The sequence below is a fragment of the Vicugna pacos genome, chromosome 32 (assembly GCF_048564905.1).
Source record: "Vicugna pacos chromosome 32, VicPac4, whole genome shotgun sequence".
In the NCBI taxonomy this organism is placed as follows: domain Eukaryota; kingdom Metazoa; phylum Chordata; class Mammalia; order Artiodactyla; family Camelidae; genus Vicugna; species Vicugna pacos.
The window spans coordinates 23,914,228-23,937,344 of NC_133018.1; the positions used below are offsets into that span (position 1 = coordinate 23,914,228).

At 49.2% G+C, this 23,117-nt stretch overlaps 1 protein-coding gene across 5 annotated transcripts in view; it reads right to left on the reverse strand.

The window, feature by feature from the left end:
• Nucleotides 1-351: 351 nt before the first annotated feature.
• The window catches only part of STX2 (syntaxin 2), a 41,554-nt gene continuing 18,788 nt past the window's right edge, over nt 352-23,117 (reverse strand). For 2 of the 5 annotated variants that reach the window (XM_072952884.1, XM_072952883.1), the window contains 9 exons: nt 20,276-20,350; nt 15,875-15,974; nt 12,753-12,827; nt 11,213-11,286; nt 10,452-10,560; nt 8,770-8,843; nt 8,511-8,648; nt 6,368-6,478; nt 352-4,479 (listed from right to left, as the gene is read on the reverse strand). In XM_072952884.1, coding sequence (XP_072808985.1) covers nt 4,399-4,479; nt 6,368-6,478; nt 8,511-8,648; nt 8,770-8,843; nt 10,452-10,560; nt 11,213-11,286; nt 12,753-12,827; nt 15,875-15,974; nt 20,276-20,296 — 783 coding nt within the window. In that variant the 5' untranslated portion in view covers nt 20,297-20,350 and the 3' untranslated portion in view covers nt 352-4,398. The remainder of the gene's footprint in view (nt 4,480-6,367; nt 6,479-8,510; nt 8,649-8,769; nt 8,844-10,451; nt 10,561-11,212; nt 11,287-12,752; nt 12,828-15,874; nt 15,975-20,275; nt 20,351-23,117) is intronic. The other 3 variants (XM_072952881.1, XM_072952880.1, XM_072952882.1) reach the window with 3 other exon arrangements.

Genomic DNA, 23,117 nt, shown 5'->3' on the forward strand with positions numbered 1-23,117 from the left:
AAAATTTTGACCAGATGCTGTCTTACAGATGTCCATTCACTAGGAGGAGTCCATACAGTTTACAAGTCTGAAAATAAAGCTTATTATTACACTAAAAAAAAGAACAATACAAATGTTTAATTATCACAGATTCCTGTAAACTTCGGGATTCAGCAGAATAGCAGGCACTTTAACAAGAACATTTACGTGATCTGTACAACAGTTTAAATTCAAAAGAATTACTTAATTGCCTGGGAATAATTTCCTTCAGTTTAAAATTTGGTTTTATCACTGTCTTAAATTCAGACTTCATTAGCATGAACAGGGAAACACAAACCTTGCATTTTATGGAATAAAAGAAGAGACCATGTCTTCACAGTGCAGTAACTAATTTATTACCTTGGGTAATGGGACAGGCAGGACTGGAGCTGAGGACAATAACTGAGGTCTTCCTGGAGGCTTTAGGTGCATTTAAACCTCATACGTAGATTTTAACAGAAGGCACTCAAAAGGCTTTTGTGGGTACTTTGCAACCCATGGTTTCTATGCCGCTGGCAAACTTTGTAAACAACTGTGCAAAGATGGCTCTAGTATCGTGAAGCTTTCTATTTCTTTTAAAAGGCAGTAGTTAATATACACAATTGGAGTAAATTAAGATGTTAATATATTAAACAATTTATAAACATTTAAAATTATAGATATCTTACAAAACAGTTCTGTGATAATAAAAATAATTTTTGCAAACATAAACACAAATTAAACATAGTACAAAAATGTCTCTTAATCAGCATGTTAGCTGGGAGAGGGAAGAAGGTCTTAGACCTGAATTCTAACAGCTTCATAACATAAAATACTCCTAATTGAACTTCACATATATTTTTAACACTGAAGTATTAAAAAAACTGAAATTTTCAATAATTCCTTATTTTAAGGCCACTGAAACAAGGTTCACATTGTTAAATTTCTGTGGCGTGTTATTTCGAGTCCAGGGATGTTTGGGTTAACTCATCACACCCATTATGCTCACGGTGTTTCACCAAACAATACATTGTGTTGTGCTTTCTCCTCGAACTCACTAATGAAAGATCAGCACTCAGCGCTCCAGGTCAGTGCCTACGACTCACTCATGAAACGGGAAGGCGCTGCTGTGCTGCAGGTGTGGTCTGACTCCAGGGTAAATGGCTCTTGGAACACGGTTGCTATGACAGTGTCGTTGCTAGGACAATTCCAAGGATCACAAGCAAAATAACTACACAAATAATAATGAACACCATTTTCTGCAAGATAAAGAAAAACGTTAATTAACTCACAAGGTATCAAAGGCAGGCGATCACTAGTGATATTTCCTAACAAAATCCTCCTGGAATTAGAGATGCTTTAAAATACCAACCCGCCATCAAGGAAGAGCCCCCAGAGGTCACAGAAAGGGGAGGGGCAGGGAAGGAAAGTTCCAGAGGCAAAGCACTAAGTTACAGACACATGGACATTAAGTTAAATGAGTGTGATAAGTTAAAATATGTATCATTAAAATAATAACCACTTACTCCTGGAGGTAAAAGGCAATGTCTACTTGGCACCCCGCGGGTTCCTGATGAACACTCCCCACCGGTCACAACAGAATCCCAACCTGTCAATTCTCAGATGCATTACACGTCTTTTTAAAACTTTAACTGAATCTATTTCTCACGTGCTGAAGAAATCTCACATGTACACTCTTTTACACTGAGGTACGATGCACGTATGCAAGAATCAACAAGCTACTGACTCAGTCTTGGGCTGCATCCATGGCCCAGGGCAGGGCACCTCGGCGTTCCACTTTGCTTTTAATTAACAAGCATCCTTGCACAGTTGAAAAGCTAAACAACCTTAGGAAATCTAGTTTCTTCGAGGACACCTGTCTGTGGGAGAGGGGAAGGAATTCACACACACGAAAGGCACACCCCACTGTCCGACTCCGAGCTCTCCCTGTGAGAAGCAGAGACAGATTGTTTTCGATCACGGCCAACAAATGTGCGCCGCATCCTCATCCAGGAAGTCACAGCTGTGACACGGGCCGGCCCTCCACCCACACCAGCCTGGTGAGAGCTCTGCTCATTCCTGCAGGACTCACGGAGGCCAGCGTGGCCGGGCCCCTCTGTAAACTCCCACGCCCGTTACTCAGCACCTAGGGGTCGCTGCCTTCAGGATCCCTGTCACTCCCTCAAATCCAGCGCTGCTTGTCAAGATCACGTATGTTTCTTGGAGAGCGAGGGGTGCTAGCGGCCTCGATGCATCTCCCTGTGAACCTCGCTCAGCCTTTCCAGACACACTTTCCCCAGGGCCCATCCATCTCTCCTTCCCACCAGCATCCATCCTTCGGCTCCAGAACCTGCTCCGCGTGCCCCAGTTAACCTCCCTCGACCCAGAACCACCTCAGAGAATGAGGCTGCTCTGACTCCCACCCCATCGAGGCGTCTGCTGATTGTTGGGGGCTCTGTGTGTGCACTTGCTCCCACGCCCGGCCCTCGGTGGTGCTGCTCTGAGCTCCATGGCAGCTGGGTTCCTGCGTCCTCAGAGCCACATTTCTAACAACCATTCTTGTGCATTCTCCTGCCAGCAGCTCCAGCCAAGAGCCTGGACTTCTTGGTGGACAGGGTACACCCTTGAGAGTCAATCCACCACCCACTACACCTAAATCCTGGGCCTGGTGCTCCTAGACAGAAAGCCAGGCATCCCAGCCTCCCTGCAGGGCTACAGGGACCAGGATGTCTGGGCCCAGCGGAACGCTGTGCTGAACCACTTGCTGAATAAATTAGTTTTTCAAAAGTATAATCAGAGACATCAACCACTGCATTTGTATAAAAAAATAACTGCTGGTGTGCACTTAGATGTGTTTCTTATTAGTAAGATTGTCTTGTGTTCATTTGTGCTGAAAGGCATGAAGGCAGACCGGCCGGCCCCCGGGGGCACAGAGCAAGCAGCCAGCCCCGCAAGAAGGACACGGAGGGGAGCCTGCCTCTGTCCAATGGCAATAACCACAGCCTCCATCTCACTGGGTCCCATCAGAAACTAAGTTTATCTCCAGTATAAGCACATCCAACTAACCATGTGAACTAGGAAAAGCTGAGAAAACACATGTTTTATAAAGAATTATTTTTAAAAATTTAAAACACCGTTATTATTAGTGAAGGAAAAATCACATAACCATTTTTTCCACAGAGGTAACAGGAAAGCGTTAGGGAAGATACAAAAACATCCTGCCTGATACGAACAGGGTGGAGAGCGCTCAGCCTGCCCGCTGAGCGATGGAGGACTAAGTCCACACCCCAGGGTGTGTAACGCAGGTCTCAAGCGCAGCGTGCGGCTCACACGAAGGGGCAGGAGCAGCAAGGGGCTCGCGTCTGTTAAGTGCTCGTGCTAGTGCATAGGTGCTCATGGTGAGGGACACCTCTTTTTTTTTTCTTTTAAAGTGCCAAGTGTCTATCAAGCCAGCCCGTGCTCTCATGACAAAATAATGAATCCATCAAGGACTACTTGTCACAATCTAGGTCCTCACAAATTTAATCGCAATGATTATGCCAAACATTTCAGAATAAATAACTGGAATGTCCAAACCTAATACACAAGATGACATTCTAACTTCAAAGTACAAGAAGGATGATTCCAAATGCATAAGAAAACCAGAGGAAAAACAAAATCCACTGAAGTTTGGGGAAAGGGGTACTCATGGTGAACAAAAATAGAGATGCTCTAAATAAAGAATTGAGTATCTTTTGTATTCAGAACTCTTTAATTAACAGGCATGCTCACTAATAACAGTTTTCCCTTTAATACAGCAGCATTTAAAGCAAACGACATGGTGCCAATGGAAACAAGTTAAAGTATTTTAATTTCATTCCGTGATTTCATAGCGCTCGCCCCATTCCCTCTAATTCCGCAGTGACAATGGTGAGTAAACAAACAGATTTCACAAAGTGACTTTAGAGCGCTGCGCGTGTTCCAAAAGTCAACCTTTAAGAGATAAATCCAATACTAAGGGTTAGTGTTTTTAACTGGGAACGAATCCTTGCTGCTAGGATGGTCACACTTAGCGAAGCGCTCGCTGCAGGGAGGGCGAGCCTGCCCAGACCGCAGACACGAGGCTGAGGAGCAGCAGGGGCGGCTGTCGGCCGCACCGCCACGTCTCCGCAGCACAGGGGAGCTGAGGACGCTGGTTTAGAAGGAGCTGCACCCAGCCTCCGCTGTGCTCAGCACCTGACGGCCGGAGACCAGGGCTCGGAGGTCGGGCACACGCCCCGCTGGCAGGCTTGGATTACTTTTCAGTGTTTTTAAAGTGGGCAAGCTACTAGTTAATTGAGCGAGTGAATACAAGCAGATTAGTGGATTAGTTACTTACTGCCGCGCGGCAGAGAGGCACGCACACCCAGGGTCTCCACGTCATCATTTGCCAACTGATAAACCAATAATTAGAGCAATTACAGCCACCAGAACCAGCACCACAGCAGCAATTATCCACTTTTTCTGTCAAAGAAAGGCAAGCTGGTTATGTCACGGTCAAGTCCACACCCCACATTAAAAGGCATCATTCATTTAAAACAAGACAATCCATCGGAATTGGCTTTAGAGCCTAAGGCACGGACAGCTGACTACTTCTCAGTCCTGGAGAGAGCGCTTTTCCACTTGCCGCGGTCAGGCGGCCGGCTGAGCCTGCCTCGGAGCCCCTGGAGTGCTGGGCCACGCCCTCTCGACAAGTTTCTGGTGGTTTCTGACACGGGCAACTGACTTCTCTTCACGCAGAGAGAGGCCAGCTCAGCAAACTAGGAAATCAGTTCTCTGTGGGATAAGCTAAGGCCGCCCCAGCTCCCGCCCTCCATGTAAACCACGTCACTGCACTGGTGCCGCTGGCCTCCCAGGGGCTCACTCGGCTGCCCCAGGACCGCCACCAGGACGCTGGCCAGTAGCCCAGCAGCCCAGCAGCCCAGCAAGGACACACCTGAGAAGCAGAGGGAGTGTTAGCTGGTTGTGTGGTTTGGGGTGTCAGGCTGTGAACCGGGGAGACAGGGGTGAGTTTGGGTACGAGCATCATGTCCCTGACAGCGGCTGCCCGGGAGCGTGCACGCCCATCACCTGCTAAAGCGAGGCTCCCCCCCCCCCAATTCCGGGTGGAAACATACCCCTCCACCGCCTCCGAGCTCTGTGAAAGCAACCAGCTTCTCACTGGAATTCTCGCTGGGCTGACGTGCTGCTTAGGTCATGGAGAAAAGGAAGGGGCTGCCCTTCCGAAATGCTTTTTAAGGTGAGTCCACTTTGTGCCTGGAACTGGCCTGAGCACTCGTGCCCCGCAGCGCCTCACTCTGCTTTAAGGCTCAGTACGTCTAAAGGCGTAACGCAGAATAGCGCAAGAAACTGTCTTACGGCTCAAGATGACTAGCCCATCAGATAGTCCCAAGAGAAAGCAGAGTGCGGTGCCGGGCAGGCTGACATAAGCCCAGACACGCAGCCTCCTATCTGAGGATGGCCACGTACAGCTGTTATAGGTCAATCTCAAAATCTGACTGTTCGTCCTTCCTGAACATTCTGCAATGACCTCTTCACGGGTCCTTCCTGACATCACACTGGGAACCTTCCGCCCAAGGCACTGAGCGATCGCCTCTAAGAAAGGCGTTGTCAGCCCAGCGGCCGCCGTGGGGAGGGGGAGGGTGACACGCTGAAAGCAGTGTTTGCTGCTTCACAGTCCTTCCCCGCAGAGGGGAGAGAGACCGAGAAGGGCTGGGCAAGGACACACAATGCCATGCACAGCTCCCCGTCCCTCAGTCAGAACTGAGTTCTGCTGTCGCTTTTTCCTGAGAAGAGCTTTCGCTCACACACCACACACGTAAGATTCAGATGAAGATGTTAAAACGTGTGTACAAAGCTTAAATGGGGACGCTACGTAACACGTTAGCTCCACAGTCTCCAACAACCCTCTCCTTTCCTCCAAACCAAAGGATTAGCAAATAACCCAAATAAAAAGTACAGTGTTCAATTCACTGCATCGTATGTGATGCAACAATTCTGGGGGCAGAATTTCCAGTCCCGTTAGTTCTGTACCTCCTGCCAAGTAATGACCCAAGAAGCAAGCAGAGAACTTTAGGACTGAAACCCATCCAGCTGAGAAAAGGGAGAGGAACTGACTGTGGTTACGAAGGGTTTTCATTACTTAGAACCAACAGGGTTCAGGCAGCATGACTTAGCTGGCAAACTTCAAACATCTTAGCAAAAAAAGGAAGTAATTCAGTTTTAAAACGAAACTTCAGTGTAAGAAGTTTTGTTTCTGGGAATCCCTGGGAAGCAGGCCCACATGCACGTACCAGCACTCAGAACCAAGGGCAGAGAGAAACGCACTTCAGTTCTTGAAGACTGCACTCACCCTTCGCGCTTTGCTGTGATATTTAATAGCTTTCTTCGTCTCTTCTTTAGCATGTTCTACATAGTCCATGGCGTTCATAACGTTTTTTTCTATGTTGTTGATCATTTCACCCTGAAAGCAAAAAGTTTCGAACTTAGAGGACATTTTTCAATGACATAATTGTGCATCTTAAGACGGCCACACAGCAGTGCTGTTTCCACAGGGACGTAAGGTGCATGTAATGGGGACCGAATTTTTCACATTTACAAAAAAAGATGAGACCATTACACATGTGCCAATACAAAGTAGTCAAAATCCAACTTACATTATGGAAAGAACGAAAAGGGATGGGCAACCATGCTGATGGCTGAAGGTGACCCACACAGACTCTGAGATGTGCTCCAACACGGGACACTCTCTGAAGTCGGCACAGGAGCGAGAGGCGGCTGGCGTCAGCCGAGCTAACACCCGCTGTCATGCGCGTGCAGCAAGGGACAAAGAGAGCCAGCCTCCCTGACGGGGAGGAAGCTGCTGTAATTTCTTTACAGCATCAGCAAACTAAGAGGAGCTTATGTTTGCCACTCAGGTGACTAAAATGAATGAGCAGAAACGTAAAGTGAGATGAATCCAGTGAAACATTAGAGGAGAAGACACACTACCTGGCTGTCTGTCCATGGCAGTCTGCGGCAGTGGGGAGTGACACACAGTCAGCTTACTCACGCCCAAGTATCACCTGCTAGTAAGTTCTAACTATGCACACATTTTAAATTAGCTGTGTCAATAAAATGCAACACTAACAGACTTCTAAAAGGAAAAAATAAAGAAAAGCTAAGAACACAGCAATTTTTTTCTATTGGAAATGAATACGATACATTTGACATACAGCAATTCTAATGGAAAGTCCAAGGCACTGCAAAATCTTCAGTAATGACAAAAATAATTAGTTCTCGTTCTTACCGTCTAACTAGTTTCCTTCCTGAAAATGAGAAGCCGGTGGTGGCCAGACTCCCCACTCTCCCCTTCTGCACCCTGAGCGGCAGCAGGTCCACCCAAGCAGGAAGGAGGGAAGCAGCCCGTCCCCGCCCCACACTGCAAATTCCGTCACACACTTCTGTGACAAAGTCCCTCAGGTAAACAGTGCTCTTCAAAAGGTCAGTGATCATGCGGAGAATGAACCCGGTGCCTGGATGGGTCCCCACGTCTCCTCACATCATAATCCAGGCAGACACAGAAAACAGGCCGGCAGACCTGAACCTTTTCAGAGAACCACCCCAGCTGGCAGGTCCTGCAGCCAGGCCCCGTGGGAGCAGGACCTCACAGCGCGGCCGGCTGCCCCAGCGAGCGACCCCGCGCGAGCCTCGCGGCCCTCGGAGAATCGCGGAGGACCTATATCAGGGCCACGAGAGGCGGCGCAGCAACCCGCCCGCCCAGCAGGGGCCGCCGGCGCGCGGCGCTGGCTCCCTCAGCCCCCACAGGGTCCCCCTGCCCATGCCGTGGACACCGCACAGCAAGTACGAGCTTGGTTTATGGCGTGGCTGCAGCCCCTTTGGGGCTTATTCTTGTAAACGTTTCTCCCAATTGTTACTCTCATATAGCTCCTTGTAGAAAACTTCAAAACACACACACTTTAAAGAAGAAAACGAGGATTCCCAGAACCCCCTGTTGCTACACTGCTTGGCGCGCTTCTTTCCTTCTGTGAATGCTGCTCCACGTCGCGGAGCGCACGCCGTGCTCACTTCTACACACACGCGTGCGCGTATGGGTGTGTCACACACATTCATATCTGCACATACATGCGTGTCTAGGTATACACACGTGTACACACACACACGCGCGCGTGCGAGGCTTCGCATCTCCCTCTGATGCCAACCTGAGACTCCAGCGCAGCGCTGTGTGTTTCATTAGCGACCCTCCGTGAACAAAGCCCGAGTGGCCTACCCGCCGTGCTCTGGACACGCCCGAATTCAATTAACTAAACCAGTCCCTTGCTGTGCAAGGTTCAAGTTGTTTCCAGCATTTCAGTCTCACATGGCAATAACACTACAATCAGCCTTTGAATTATGAGACTGAACCCAAAACAATGGCCTTCCCAGGCCTGTGGGAACCAGACGTGCGCCCGTCCAAGTGCCTGCCCCGCCGTGGGGCGGTGACGGCGCGCGGCTACCTGCGTCTCCACAAGCACGGCCATGTCCACGAACACCTCATGCAGCTCCCGGATGCTGGTCTCCAGCCTCATGATGTCTTTGTGACGCGACTCAATTTCACTGAGAGCTTGTCTAGTGATTTGTGAATCTGATATGATCTTTGGAAAAAACAAGCAAAAGAGAAACACTAGTGACCTCACGACTGCTCTGGCAGCGAGAGGGAGAAAGCGCATGTGCACGTACAAGCACGCGCGGTCACAAAGCCCCCCACGTACTCACGTCTGACGTGAAAATGGAGGGGTTGCCACTTTCCAGCATCTCTTCGAGTTCATCATTGGTGGTGGTTTTTCCAGCTAAAATATTAACAAGTAAAACCTCCGTTCAGAATGCAGCAATATTTGAAAATGACGTTGGCACCCGTAAGTTAGCAGCTACAATCTGAGTTGCTAATGTTTTTAAACAATGTTTTCCTAAACTTTCAAATGTATTTGCTTAGGCAAGTGTTAATGATGAAAGAAATTAACGTAAGACTCAGAAGCAGGAAGCACTGGAAACCGCTCATGAAAAACCTTAGGACTGGAACGAACAACAACGCTCAGTGTTAGCATGAATGAGAAGCAACTATAAAAAGGAAACTGACACACACACTCTGGGCAAATCAGTTTTCCTAAAAGGGTGACTCTGGCTGTGGGGAAGGGGACAGCTGAGCGCACGCGCTGAAGGGCGAGGATGCAGACGCAGCATCAGAGTGACCGGCGTGAACACTTCCGGTCTTACTCCTTGAGTTAAACGTGTGGACGCTCTCTATGAACAGGTTCACAGGTTTTCGGAACAACCCAACTGATGATTACTATTGTTCACACTCCGTGCCACAAAAGACAAAATTAAATGAGTAAATGTCATAATAATTAAAATAACACTTAATGTGAATGTTCCTAGCAGCATCATTCATAATCACCAAAAAGTGGAAACAACCCAAATGTTCATCCCCTGATGACTGAATAAACCTATCGTTAATGTGATCCATCCCCACGATGGACGTGATCCAACCATAAAGAGGCTGAAACACTGATATGCGCTACAATATGGTGGAGCCTTGAAAACACTGTGCTCAGTGGAGGAGGCCAGTTTATGTCGATGTGCAAATAGGCAAATCTACAAATACGAGAGTAAACTGGCTGCTGCCTAGGGCTGGGGGAGGGAAGTGGAGAGACTGGTCACACGTCAGAGTTTCCTTTAGGGGTGATTAAAATGTTCTAAAATTGATTGTGCTAATATACTAAAACCACTGGGCTATACACTTGGAACACCATTCACATGGCATGTCAACTGTCTCTCAATCAATTGTTACAGTGTCACTTAATGAGGTCCGTGCTCACCGCTCCTCCCCCTCCCCGAGTCCCTGGGGGGCAGAGCAGCCCAGCAGACCCGGTGCCCACACTGGGCCGGTGTTGCAGCTCGGAACCCTGCTCTTCCGCGACGGGGAGTAAGCAAGCCCGCCTGACCTCGACCCAGCACGTGCACGGCCTCTGCCCAGGCTGAGCGTACACAGACATCCTGGGAAGGGAGTCCGGAGCAGGAGGGCACTGCCTGTCTGCTCACCAGACCTGCAGAACCGTGAGAGACCCCCGGGAACGGTCTCCTGAGACGGGGCAGGAAGGGTAGGGGGACACAAAACTACTCCAGGAGATGATGGCTGAAAGTTTTCCAAACCTGATTAACCCTCTACAAGTCTGGTCAACAGAAAGTACTCTGAGGTCCAGTCACCTAGAATTTCTGAAGGAGGTCAGTAAACAATAGGCTGGTTGATTCAATGAACAGGAAACTCTGTAAGGGCTTTAGGTTTTACAGTACCGACAAAAACAGAGATGGAATCACTTTTTTGGAGTTACATACCTTCACGTCAGACCTTAAGGAAGAAAAATACGTTTTTAACAAAGACAGCATTTTCACTGACTCACTTATTTCCAGCTGCCGCTGTATCCGTCCTTTGCTTCGCTCCCGAAACAGAGTCTGAGCGTCATTATATTCTGTCATAACTTCCACAAACTTTCGAGACAGCACTGAATGCTGGCAACACAGGAAAAACTGGATCAATACATAATGGCCACTTCTGTTAAGTGATCAATGAAAACATTACATTGCAAAAATTCAAACTATTCGGCTACTTACTCCTTCAAGTGGAAAATAAGAGCAACTTACTCTGTAACGGAGTCTAAGCTGAGAACTCGACATGAACAAGCGTGCTTGATTTTCACAGTGACCCTGCTGCACTGTTACTGCCCCCGTGTGACAGGAGGGAAAGCCAGGATTTAGAGAAGCCAGTAGGCCCATGGCTTCAGGCTGACTGGATCAGATTTGGAACCCAAGCACACTGCCCCCAGAGCCCAAATGTACAACCACCATCTGTCAGGCAGAGTTGAGTGGACTGAGTCCCACTGTGCTGCCCCACAAACCCCTGTAGGGCGAGGGTCTCAGCGCCAGCACTGCAAGGATTCGGGTGATTCTCTGCTCTTCAGAACAGAACTCTGTTGACGGGCTGAACAGATTTTTTTTTCCCTTCGTAATATAGAGGTAATCTAAACACTGTGCCTTTCTTACGTGGAAATGTTGTGAGGATTCGTGGGACAGTAAAGACAAAATTATTATGAATCTGGAAGAAGAAAGTAAAGAGGCCTATTCTTGGACATCACTCCAATCTAGACGAGGCTGACAGTCAAACCTGGGTTCTTCGTATCCGAAGATCCACCGAAGTCCGGTTCCCACTCTCATCCTGATCAAAACTCTGCTCAATAGCTAGAAACACAAGAAAGAGTTACCTTTTAAACTAAAAAAAAAAAAAAGTTTTTCAAGCCCTATCTCAAATTTATCTTTTCAACTACTAATAAATGTATGAATTTTGGTAATCATTTATTGATAATATTACAAAATAAAGCCAGATGTTACAGCTTAACGTTTAAAAGAAAAAAAGCTGAACCTGATCCCGTTTGGAGAACTTAACTATCAATTGACAGGAATTGCAGAGGACGGTGGAACCTGTTAGGTGACATCAGAGGGGGGAAGTCAGCGAAACGGCAACATGGCAACTTTGGATGGACTAATGTCCTGGCTTCTCCAACCAAAAAAAAAGTGCTGGGGACAAAGATGGAAGGAGAAACCAATCTAAAGAAATTTTGAGTGACATATCGACAACCACAGTGTACAGTCCTTATTTGGAACCCAATTCAAACAAACTGTTAAAAAAAAATTAAAAGATCACTGGGAAAGTCTAAATCCTGACTGGCTGGTTTATAATAAATAATAGTATTTAATGTGACTCAGCGGGTGGGTATAGCTCAAGTGGTAGAGTGCGTGCTTAGCACGCGTAAGGTTCAACTTCCAGTACCTCCTCTAAAACACAAACCAACCAACCTAATTATGTGCCCCCCTCAGTTTTAACAAACTAGAAAAAAAATTATGTAACTTAGATGTAATAATAGTATTACAGTTGTATTTTGGAGGGAAATCCTTGTTTTAGAAATACACACTGAAGACCATATGCTGGTAAAAGTCCGGGATGTCTGGGATTGGCTGCAAAACCAACCAGGTTGGGTGGGGGCCACTGAGGACTGTGGAGCTGAAGGTCATGGACACTGGCTCCACCCCCATATATGTCTGAAATTTCCCATAATAAAGGCCTTGATCTTCAGAAACATTCTTGATTTGAACGTTATTTTGCAAAAATTAAATACAATGTGTCTTTCTACCGTATCAAGAAAACACCACCTCTGGGTTAAGTCCCAGAGGAAAGCTGTAAACCTCTTGGAATCCACTGATGTTGAAACTGAACCACCAACTAAGCTGAACTGTACTAAATGTTCAAAAGAGCTCGTCAACTAAACCCTGAAGAAGAATCTGGTGATTCACTTTAAAGGCTGCTCACCTGCTCAAGGGCCTGCAGTTGGGCCTGAAACTACACCAATAAACACACAGTGTAAAAGATGAACAGCGTGCAAGTGCTTGCTCTTGCTGAGTATGAATTAGTGCTTAACAGCCACGAGCTTCAGCTCCTGGTATGTGCTCCCCAGAGCTGGGAGTTCAAGAATCCTAGGACAGTGTGTAACTTAGACGAGGCTTACTATTCCAGGTACATACAAATAATTTAAAGTGCTCACAATTTTAACTTTTGAAGATGTAAAAGCATAAAAATTATAAAGAAGAAAAGAATAATTTCCCATAGTCCCAATGTCAATTATTACACATAATCAAAACTTTAAACTCACACTTCAACTTGGTCCGAATTTTATTAGCAGTTTTCTTGATTTCTTTGTTCAGATCTTCAAGCTCTTCTTTTATTTCTGTGAAATTTAAAATAAAAAAAGATATCTGAGCTATGATATCCAAAACAGCATGTCCTACAAACTTAGACAGAACAATGTTCTCTGTTAACGTTCAGGTTTGTCTTTTTCTTAAAAACTGCTCGTGCCACCAGCTCTCGGAGTGTGGGTCCCGGGCCAGCAGCTTCAGTGTCAGGTAGGAGTTCCGTAGAAATGCAAGTTCCTGGGCCCCACCCAACCTACTCAATAGGCAACTTGGCTGGCTGGGCCAGTCACGTGACTGAACAAGGCCTCCCGGGGCTCCTGGTGCACACCCAGGTTTGAGGATGGCTGATGTACCAACTAACTGATGAAACGGTTCACAGAATCCATTGCTAACCTAGACCTGAAAAAGGAAAGCAGAAATGTAACCATGTGCTGGGGGGAACAGTTCCTCCCATGTATTTCATTTCTTTTCTGCTATCTACTCTAACCCCGGCGGGCCCTGGTGGGAGGGCTAGACCCCCTCACCGTGTCTGGGGAAGGTGAGTGTGGGAAGGGGTTCAGGGGGAAGTGCACCTGCAGCAGGAGGGTTGGGCAGGGGCGGGCCCAGCTGAGGACACGATGCGCCAGAGCCAGGGCCGGGGTGCAGCTGGGGACCCTGAGCAGCTTCAGGAGCACCCCAACTGAGGCTGCGACTGCGGGGTCAGCCCCTTCCCAGCGGGCAGCCCACAGGGGGCTCCCCTCCCAGGATAAGGAAGCCCTGGAGGGGGTCACCCGGGATGGAGGCTCTGGACCCGCCTGCTAACACAGCGCGCAGGGCTCAGGCGGCAGTGAGAGGAATGAAAGGGGCACTGCCGTACTGACGCGACACGCCACAGAAGTGGGTGCTCAGGCTGCACTGGTCAAGGCGGGACTTCCGGTCACAGAGGGAACGGCGCGTTGGCAGCATCCTCTTCAGTGGGCAGGCAATCTCATTGGCCCTCTGCTGACCACAGAGGGCTGCACAAAATGGTTTAAGATGCTTAAAGGTGTCATAAAGCCAAAAACGCAGGAAGGAAGATTCAAGAGAAGGCCACCCAGAGAAGTGCCCAGCGACCAGAGACGCTCTCCCCTGAGGCAGCTGAGGCCCGAGAAGCCAAGAAGCACAGCGAGCCCGCAGGCGTGCGGGGAGGAGGGCGGGCGGGGCAGCCCGACCCCATCTGGAGCTGGCCAGGCTGCCATCTGGCTCCACCAGGGGCCACTGTACTCAGAGCCCTTCTGGGCGCCCACCCAGGGGCCTGCGCAGGGTGGCCGGGGCTCCAGCTTCCCCTGCCCGGGCGGGGACAGCAGCCCAGGGCCAGGCGCCTCCTCTTGGCACTTCCAGGGCTGGCACTGTGGGGCAGGAGTTACTGTATTTTTCTTTTCAAACACCAACTTAAGTAAGCAGTTAGACGTCACTTCCTACATTTTGGTTCCACTCTGTTTTGAAACAGACAAAAAGCAATCATTCTCTTTAGGCCCAAGGGACGACTGTGAAGCACTAAGAGCTCTAAATTCACTCAAGCAATCATATCTGCTCTTACTTGGTGACGAAAGTTTAGGGAGGCAAATTTCTCAGCAAAAAAAAAAAAAAATACACTAACATTTATTCAAATTCAACTTCTCCAAGAATCAAGCAAGATGCTAACAGGTGTTACATAAAAGTTCTGTGGGCAAACACTCTGGCGAAACCACTACCTGAGCAAAGGGAAAGAGGTTTCTTTGTGCAGGACTTCCCAGAGCCTCCATGACGCTAAGTACACTGTAACTTTCCAAGCAGGGGACGGGGTGTGAAGAGGACCCCACAGAACTTGTTTCATAAACTAGCCAATGAGATTCCCACTCCAGGGGCCCCACACTTCGGGAAACATTCTTCTAAATCATAAGACAGGGCATCTACAGACACGCAAAGCAGTATTCTACAAGAATGCAAAATCTGAACATCAAAAATGAGTTCCTTCTCAATTTAACGCCGAGCTCTTTCTTCAGTGTAAGGCCACACCAAACAATCTGCTAACGAAGCTGCTTCATCTCTCCCCCGAGACTGAGAATCAGTGTCCCCATCGCCACCCCGACTCATGCTGTATGGAAGGTCAGGGAAGTCAGTCAACTGAAAACGAAAAGCCTAAGGACTCAGGGACAACTGTCATTATCCACAGAGGACGTGACTGGGTGCAGAGAAGGCCCAACAGAATCTACCAAGAAATTGCTGAAATTAGTAACTAGGCAAGATAATGGGATACAAGATCAACACACAAATCCTGCTGTATTTCTATATATAGAAACAATCGGAAAATAAAAGTTACAGCAGAGACTATCTGCATTGGCGTGAAAGGTGTGTGAGGCCTTGACGCTGACCCCTGCGGGACACTACTGAGAGCAATGAAAGAAGACGTGAGTAGAGGGACAGTCACTTTCATGGATTAGAACTCTCAGTATTATCACCCCCCCAGAAAAGGGGTATGGATCCCAATTTGCAGTCTGGCTTATCAGCCAGATCCATCTTACTTTTAAAAGTTTGCAAAATGTATCAGTTCAGATCAAGGAAACACTTTCTCGTAACCTCCAATGCCTGGTGCTCAGTTAATTTAAAATCACGTGGTCACATGCTGCCACCAGACACTGAGAACAGCACACTCCACACAGAAGTCTCTGCTTAGGACTTGAGACCGCCTCTTCTTCTGTTCTTCATCTTTAAGCCTGCTCTAACAAGTACTGTTTCCAAAATCAAATCTCTTACTTTCATCTACACACAAAATTCTATTACTCTTGTTTAGCTGTGAACATACTCCAGATCTAAGGCCAGTCTCTGACACAGCCCCAAACTCCCGCAAAGCCACCTTTCTGTAGCCTTGCGGACGCCCCGCATCAGTGGTCCTCACCCCGGCTGAACAACGGACGGACGCCTCGGCTCACCCAGACCAGACTCATCGGAATCCCGAGGTCGGGCCCACCAGCCTCTAGCACTGGGACGACCCCCAGCCCAGTCTCATGAGCTGCCAGGCTGAGGCCTGTGTCACAGACAGACAGACAGACAGACACACTTCTTTTCAAAACCAACGACTTACTTCCTTCTGGGTTTGGTGCAGAGAGGATGACACTGTGGTTTTTCTTTACGTCTTCAACATGCTGAGCTATTTTAGCTATGCTGCTTCTGATCTCCTCAACCTAGGAGAGACAGAAAGCCATCACCATGGTGGCAAGTTCAAATCTGCTACCACTTTTTGTTACCTAAAAAGGGAAGGAGAAAGGAGGGAAGTAAAGGAATGATTATCACATAAAGAAATAACCTTTTCCCATCTGTTTAATTTAAAAAATAATGGGAAATGTATCACATTAAAACATCTACCTTTATGACCAAGGCAACATCAACCAACATTCACCTGCAAAACCCACGAGGCTGTGGAAAGGTTTACAGCCGAGACGCAGCATCACTGCAGCTGACGGCAACTCCAAGCACCCAACGCCCCTGCGGTGCCCCGCGCAGACGGCAGGGGAGCTCGCCCGGCACAACACGCTGGCAAGAACATTCTCTGAGAGCAGGTTTCACAGCTGGCACGGCCAAGCTTTCTCATTATTTTTTGCCTCTGATAGTCTAAATGATTCAATACTTGTTTACAAATGTAATGCACTCATTAGCAAGGTTTGTCCAGGTGGATTCGTAACATGATCTTCAGAAACCTCTGTGGTGGGCTGAATACCGTCACCAGATGTCCAGGTCCTCATCCCCAGCACCGGTGACTGTTCCCTTACACGGCAAAAGAAACTGCAGGTGTGACTAAAGGCCTGCGGGACGAGGGCACGGGCCAGCCCGGACTCCCCAGGTGGGCCCTCGATACAATCACAAGGGTTCTCAGGAGAGAGAAGCAGGGGGAGACGTGGCTACAGAAGAAGGCACACAACTGGGGAAGCAAGAGGTGACACTGCTGGCCTGGGAGACGGAGGCAGGGACCACTAGCCAAGGGTGCAGCGCCAGGGCTGGAGACGCTGGGAAATGGATTCTCCCCTCAGGCCTCCGGGCCTGGGACCCTGCTGGCCCCTTGATCTCACCCCAGTGAAACCAGTCTGGACCTCTGGTCTCCAGAAACGAAGAGAATAAATCTGTGCTGTTTTCAACTACTAAGTTTGTGCAGCCCTTGGGAATTAAGCACAACTTCCACATTTAAGAGATTAGGGAAACCCCAAAGCCCACTAACGGGGGACTTGTTAGGTTACATTATGGAACTAACACAGAGGTATGAAAAGGTCTTCAGGATCTATACTAAGTTAAAAACAAGCGAATAATAAACCAAAAGAAAGAAAGAGAGAAAGAAAAAAAACAAACCCACGAAGTGCAGAACAAAACATATACGCATTAGCAATGATGCAGGAAAGAGGTCAAGGTAAGCACAGAATAACGTGCAGATGTTAACATTTACATGAAGAAACACTGGGACGTCTAAACAGGAACCTGAAAAAAGGCATCACCTGTGGAGCGGAGAGGTGAGAAAACAGAGCAGGTGAGGACAGGAGTGGGAGCACGGCCACCCCTGTGTGCACCTTCCACGTCACTTCCCAACCATGGGGAAGGACACCGTGGCGGGACACAGCCGTGAGGAGCCCTACCGCCAAGCGCAGCCCACGGATGTGGTCTTGGGACCTCTGTCCTGGAAAGTCACCGAAGGCCCCAGAGAGCTCTGGCTCCTGTAGGCCGCAGCTCTCCACAGGTAACTGCCACCGCGGAGAAGCAGCTTCAATGTGCATTCATTCAGTTAAAACAGTAACTACAAGCCCACTGCGCGTGTGGTATACGCCCACACCCGAATCCTGTGACCGTGACCTTGCAGGGCAAAGGGGCTTTCAGGTGTGGTTAGTCTGGATTGGTGTTACCTTGGACTCTCTGGGCTGTTCTAAGGTAACCAAAAGGGTTCTTCTAAAACGGAGGCAACAGGATCAAATTTTGAAAAAAGAGGTGTGATCAGACCGGCAAAGGCCACAGCAGTGTGCTTCAGGGAGAGGGAGGGGCCACGTGGCAGGAACGCGGGCGCCTCTGGAAGCTGGAAACACGTCCCCCAGAGCCTGGAGAGGGAGCTCAGCCCTGTGCACACCTGGACGTGGGCCCTCGCGGCTCCCTTCTGGCTTCTGACCTCCAGACTGTAAGGCAGAAATGCGTGCTGTGTGAAGCCACTGCGTGCGGGGGAAGCTATCAGCAGCCGTGGGAAACTAAGACGCGTGCTAAGATGAATAATGTATTTTCCCCAAACGTCAGTAAAGGAAGAGCAGTGATCTGCACTTCCCAGCAAACGGAGGGCGTCCTGATTCTGACATCTGCTTCTGCGTTCGGCCTGCTGTGCTGTCACACCGCATGTGGCCTCTAGGATGCTCTGCCACCGGCCACCGGAGAGGGGATGGTGGGGGAGGCAAACATCCTGGCATTATTAGGAAAGTAGTTTTGGCCACACGAACTCTGCAGAAGGGTCTTGGGGCCCCAGGGCACGTTTTGAAAACCCATGTTATCAGAGGAGAGTCTAACACAGAATTCTGCTTTCATGGCTATTTTATCAGGCCTGGGCGCTACTTCCACTTACAATTTGTATAGAACTTCACAAACTTATAATTTAATTTTATTAATCATGGAAAAAAACACAAAATTAAAACTGATTCTTTTAAATTTTTTGTGATTTTACCGTGACAGCTTAAACACAAATAATGACTTTTTGGTTTTAGTGCACAGATCTACGTTTCAATTAGCCACCTTTAAGGCACCATTTCTGAAGTAAATCAGTGGTACGCACCTGTCTCAAAGTAGAAAAGATACTGTTTTACCTCTTGGAGGGTTCTGTGTCACACACCACCGTGGCACCTCTGCAGCAGAAGCCTCCGTGTGGCCCCAAGGAGGAGACTGCTGGCCCAGCTCAGCACCAGGAGGGAAGGGCCACCGCAACCGCCCTTTATGTCCACCTCACGTCACCGTCACAAAAAGGAGACTCCCTGGCCGCCCATCAGAGCACTATTTGTCTTAACCAAACACGGGTCATGAGCAACACACGTATCTTTCTGCAAAGTTCTATGTGATATTTAAGCTCTGAATGCCATTTTCTGAAAGAGTTTGTATTAGCAAATAACACTTGCTTCTGTTTGTCTAAGAAGCCATTTCACAGAAATCAACCCCAAACTAAATCAACTATTTAACACATGAAACCGAACTTAAGTTAGAATCAAATGCCGTATTTTATTAACATATTTCATACTTTCAAACCCATGTGCTGACAGTCCAGTTTAGGCTGTAAATGGATTTAAGAGTCTGTTGAAACTATGAGACTAGATTCAGCACAATCAAAACAAACCCTGCAAGTAAAGTTTTCATCATTAAAAAATTATACCAAAAACGTTTCTTTTCTTCATGTTTAATAATCAAAATACTTGTTCTCTGACTCAATTTCAAAAATTTGATATTACACAAAATTTGATCAACTATTCCTTAGGTTTAAGAATGTAAATGGAACTGTATTCAATTTCTTGTAATAACATATAATAGAAAAGAATCTGAAAAAAAAACTGTATGTATATGTGTAACTGAACCACTTTGTTGTACACCTGAAACTACCACTGTAAATCAACTACACTTCAATTAAAAAAAAAAAGATAATTTAAGCATGATGGCAGCCCAGAAACAGCCCTGGGGAGCTAAGAGGGAGAGGGAAAAGCCTCGTGGTGAAGCCCAGAGAACCGACAGGTATGAGGGCAGATCCGAGGACGCAGGTCCAGGGCAGTGGCCTCTGTGCTGACGGCTCAGAGAAAGGCCCGCTGACCGACGGCCACATGGAGGAGCTTCCTCAGGTACATTTCTGCTCACGTGTGAGCCCTCCAGGAGAGAAGTCCGATCTGACCGAGGGTCCGATGTTCTGAAACGTGGGAAGCCTCTTTGATCCACGCCATCAAGGCAGGGGCCTCACCCCTGCTCCGGGGAGCGGCCTCGCTGTGCGCACGGTGCACTCCAGACTCAGCACGACCAGCAGCCGGGGCAGCACTGCTGCCAGGACTCTCACTTGCAAGGACCAAGTGACCACTGGGCACAAGTGAGAACTTGTAACTATCAGAGGGTGTGGCAGGGTCTCTCTGAGGTACCCTGCTCTGGGAGGAGGGCTAACAGCCACTGGGAGCAGCATGAGCCCATGGGCAGCACACCGCCCCCCAAGCACCTCCCGGCCTGAGGGCGTCCACCTCCTCCTCGCGGGTGGGGGCGGAGGGACGAGTCTGCTGTCCCCACATCCAAGGCCACCGCTTCAGCTCCCCAAGGCAATGAGCAGGAAGAGCGGCTCAACAGTAACGACTACTTCAGTAGCACCATGTATCATCATCATGTAATTCCACCACCAACTTTTTAAAATATGAGTTTCTGTATTATTTCAAATATGACCACTGCACAGCTACGTTAACATAATGATGTTTAAAGACAGAGAGTCTGGGTTTCATTGAATGACTCTTACCTGATGGAAGAAATCGTCCATAAAATGGTCCTTTTCAACAACAACAGTTGTGTCCCCGTCATCATTTTTCCTACACTAAAACGAAAAAACATAAAACGTAAAATTCTGGTTTTAAAACTTTTCACGTAGGCGCAGACACTGAACTGATGGACAAAAGCGACCATGTGCCTACAAGATCTCAACTCCCTGAGCGCAGCGGAGTGCAAGGAGCCGGCAGCCCGCCAGGCCCGCGACCCGGACCCGGACCCCTGACCCCGGCCAAGGCCGGGGCCGGGCGGATGGCTGCACGCCTGGGGAAGCAGCCCTGGCCCAGGACAGCAGCTGGGCTTCCCAGGACAGAGCAGGGGACAACCGTCCGTCCTCACGACGCAGGTCAACAAAGCACAAGCCAGCTCCCTCCCCCATGAGTGAGGCCGCTCGCGCCACACGCTCTCTGTGGAGACAAGGAACACTGACACCGCTGCCAACTCTTCTAGGCTATACAATGATTTTCAAGGACCTTTCACACTTCCTAGCTGTTTATCATTTTTCCCTGAGTAACGCCCAGCCACGCCCACATGAGTCATCAATAAACACCTTATCAAGGAAAAGACTTAGCCAAGAAGATCTTAGTGAGTAAAACTGAGGGAGCAGCACCTGTGATGCTCACTGGGCGGAGCCAAGCTAACTGTTAGGAAACAGGTCCCGTGACAGGTTCCAAATAACATCAAAGAGTAAAGACTGAGATATTCTAGGCCAACGGTTCTCTAACCTGAGGTGAATCAGAAGCTCCTGGAGGGCTGGGTCTCTGACTCAGCAGGGCTAGGGAGGGGCAGGCTATGCATTTGAGAACACTCTAGAATATTCCAGAATGTTGCCACATTCCAACAAGTTCCAGGTGAGGCTTCTGGTCCAGGTGCTCCCCTTGAAGAACTACCCTTCTGTGCAGGCAGAACATCCTAACCGTGAGAAGTCTCTGGTGGGAAGAAAGCGACTTCCGTCTGCAGCTATGGGGCGGCAGGGACAATGTCAGACACTGGGCCCTGGCGTCTGGACCACACAGTGTTCACCCAAGTTGTGTGATGCAAAATCCAGTAAGAGCTGTGGAATTCGAGAGGAAAAAGGGAAGGAACCCTGCCAGAACACAGCACAGGAAGCCGTTCTGAACCATCTCCCCGAGGACACGAGGATGAGTCAGCTCAGTTCCGACCTTGCCGCAGCCGAGGTGGCAGTGCATTTCAGGAATTCTCTTAACCCTTGGGAAAATCGAAGTGTTTAACCGCTGGAAGTCTGAAGTGTAGCTTTACTGACCTACAACCCAGGAATAATTCGGAAACAAAATTCCACTAAAGTTAGCTAAGAAAAACTCTGCAAAATTAATAAATGTTTAAGGAACCACAATAAATCCTCCCCCTGCACCATCCACGGCCCTCACTAAGGCAAACTGATTCTGGCTTAAAAATCAACAGTAAACTTTCACCACCCCGTGGGAGGTCTGATGGCATCTCCCTTAGCCGGGGCCTCTTCTGGGCACAGATAAGACAATCCGTCAGGGCGAAGGGAGAAGAAACGTGCTTCTCTAAGATAGAGGCATGAGCCCCTACACAAGGGGCTTCTACGAGGGGACCGCGCAGAGTGCGTTATCAACGGGGCGACACAGCACCGAAGCTGCAGGGCAATGTCCGATGTCCGCGGGGGGAGCAGAGCCACCTTGCGGATGGCAGATGGCGCAGGCACCGTCCAGCTGCAGGCAGGGACCGGCCGCCTCTCAGAGCTCCTGAACGCACTCCCCCGTACGACTCTCCCTTCTCCTCCCGCTGGCTCCCCAGGGCCTCCCTGAGTGGTTTTCCCGGCAGTGCCCTGAGCTGCGCTGAGCCACCACCCTGCTCTCTCGTGACTCCAGCTGTCCACCAAGAGGCTGGAATTAAGCAGCAGTGCTAGAGAACGAGTTTCATTTGTGTTCCGTCCACAGGACAAGTGTTATGGGCTGAACTGTCCCTCAAAATAGGTGTTGCTCACCCCCAGGACCTCAGCCTGGGACCACTATTTGGTTTAAGGGCCTATGAAGGTGGAGTCAGTTAAGAGGAGGTCGTGCTGGAGCAGGGTGGGCCCTGAGCACGACGTGCCTCGAGTCCATGTGAGAGGAGACACACACACATGGGCGGATGGCTGTGTGATGAGGGAGCCAGAGATGGAGCGCCCAGGACTGCCGGCCCCCCAGGAGATAAACAGCAGGCGGGATTCTCCCCACCAGGTCCAGGGGGGTGCGGCCCTGGCCCCCCGACCTCAGACTTCTGACCCCCAGAGCTGGGAGCACTCAGCTCTGTGGTTTTCAGGCCCCCAGCCAGTGGCACTGTTCTGAGAGCCCCAGGGCACTCACACTCCAAGTAAGGACGGAAGCACATCGGCCCCACCCTTTCTTCAATGAACCGTGCTAATTAGCCAAGACATTCACCTTAGCTCTCCCAGCAAGTAAACAGTGCCGTCTAGAGGAAAGGTCACCACGTCAGGAGTTGCAGATCTGGGTTCTAACCTGCTTACCAGCAGCGCGCGGACCTCTCGGAGTCTGTCCCCTGCGAGGTGGAGATGACACCTGCCCCTCCTTCGGAGCTGGGCGGGGCTGCAAGCAGAGCTGCTCACCTGGGCTTCAGAAGGGGCATTATTTTCACGGGGAGAGCATGAGCCAATAAAGGCTTTTAAAGTCATTTCTGGTCCATGCTCTTAATTCCCAGCAAAGGAGCACTTGGAGACAGAGCGGCCAGCAGCCAACCCGCAGCAGAGAGTAACGCGAAGGCCCCCCCACCCACGCTGCCGCAGGGCCCCTCTCCCGTCCGCAGAGGGCGGTGCCATGCAGCGCACGGGG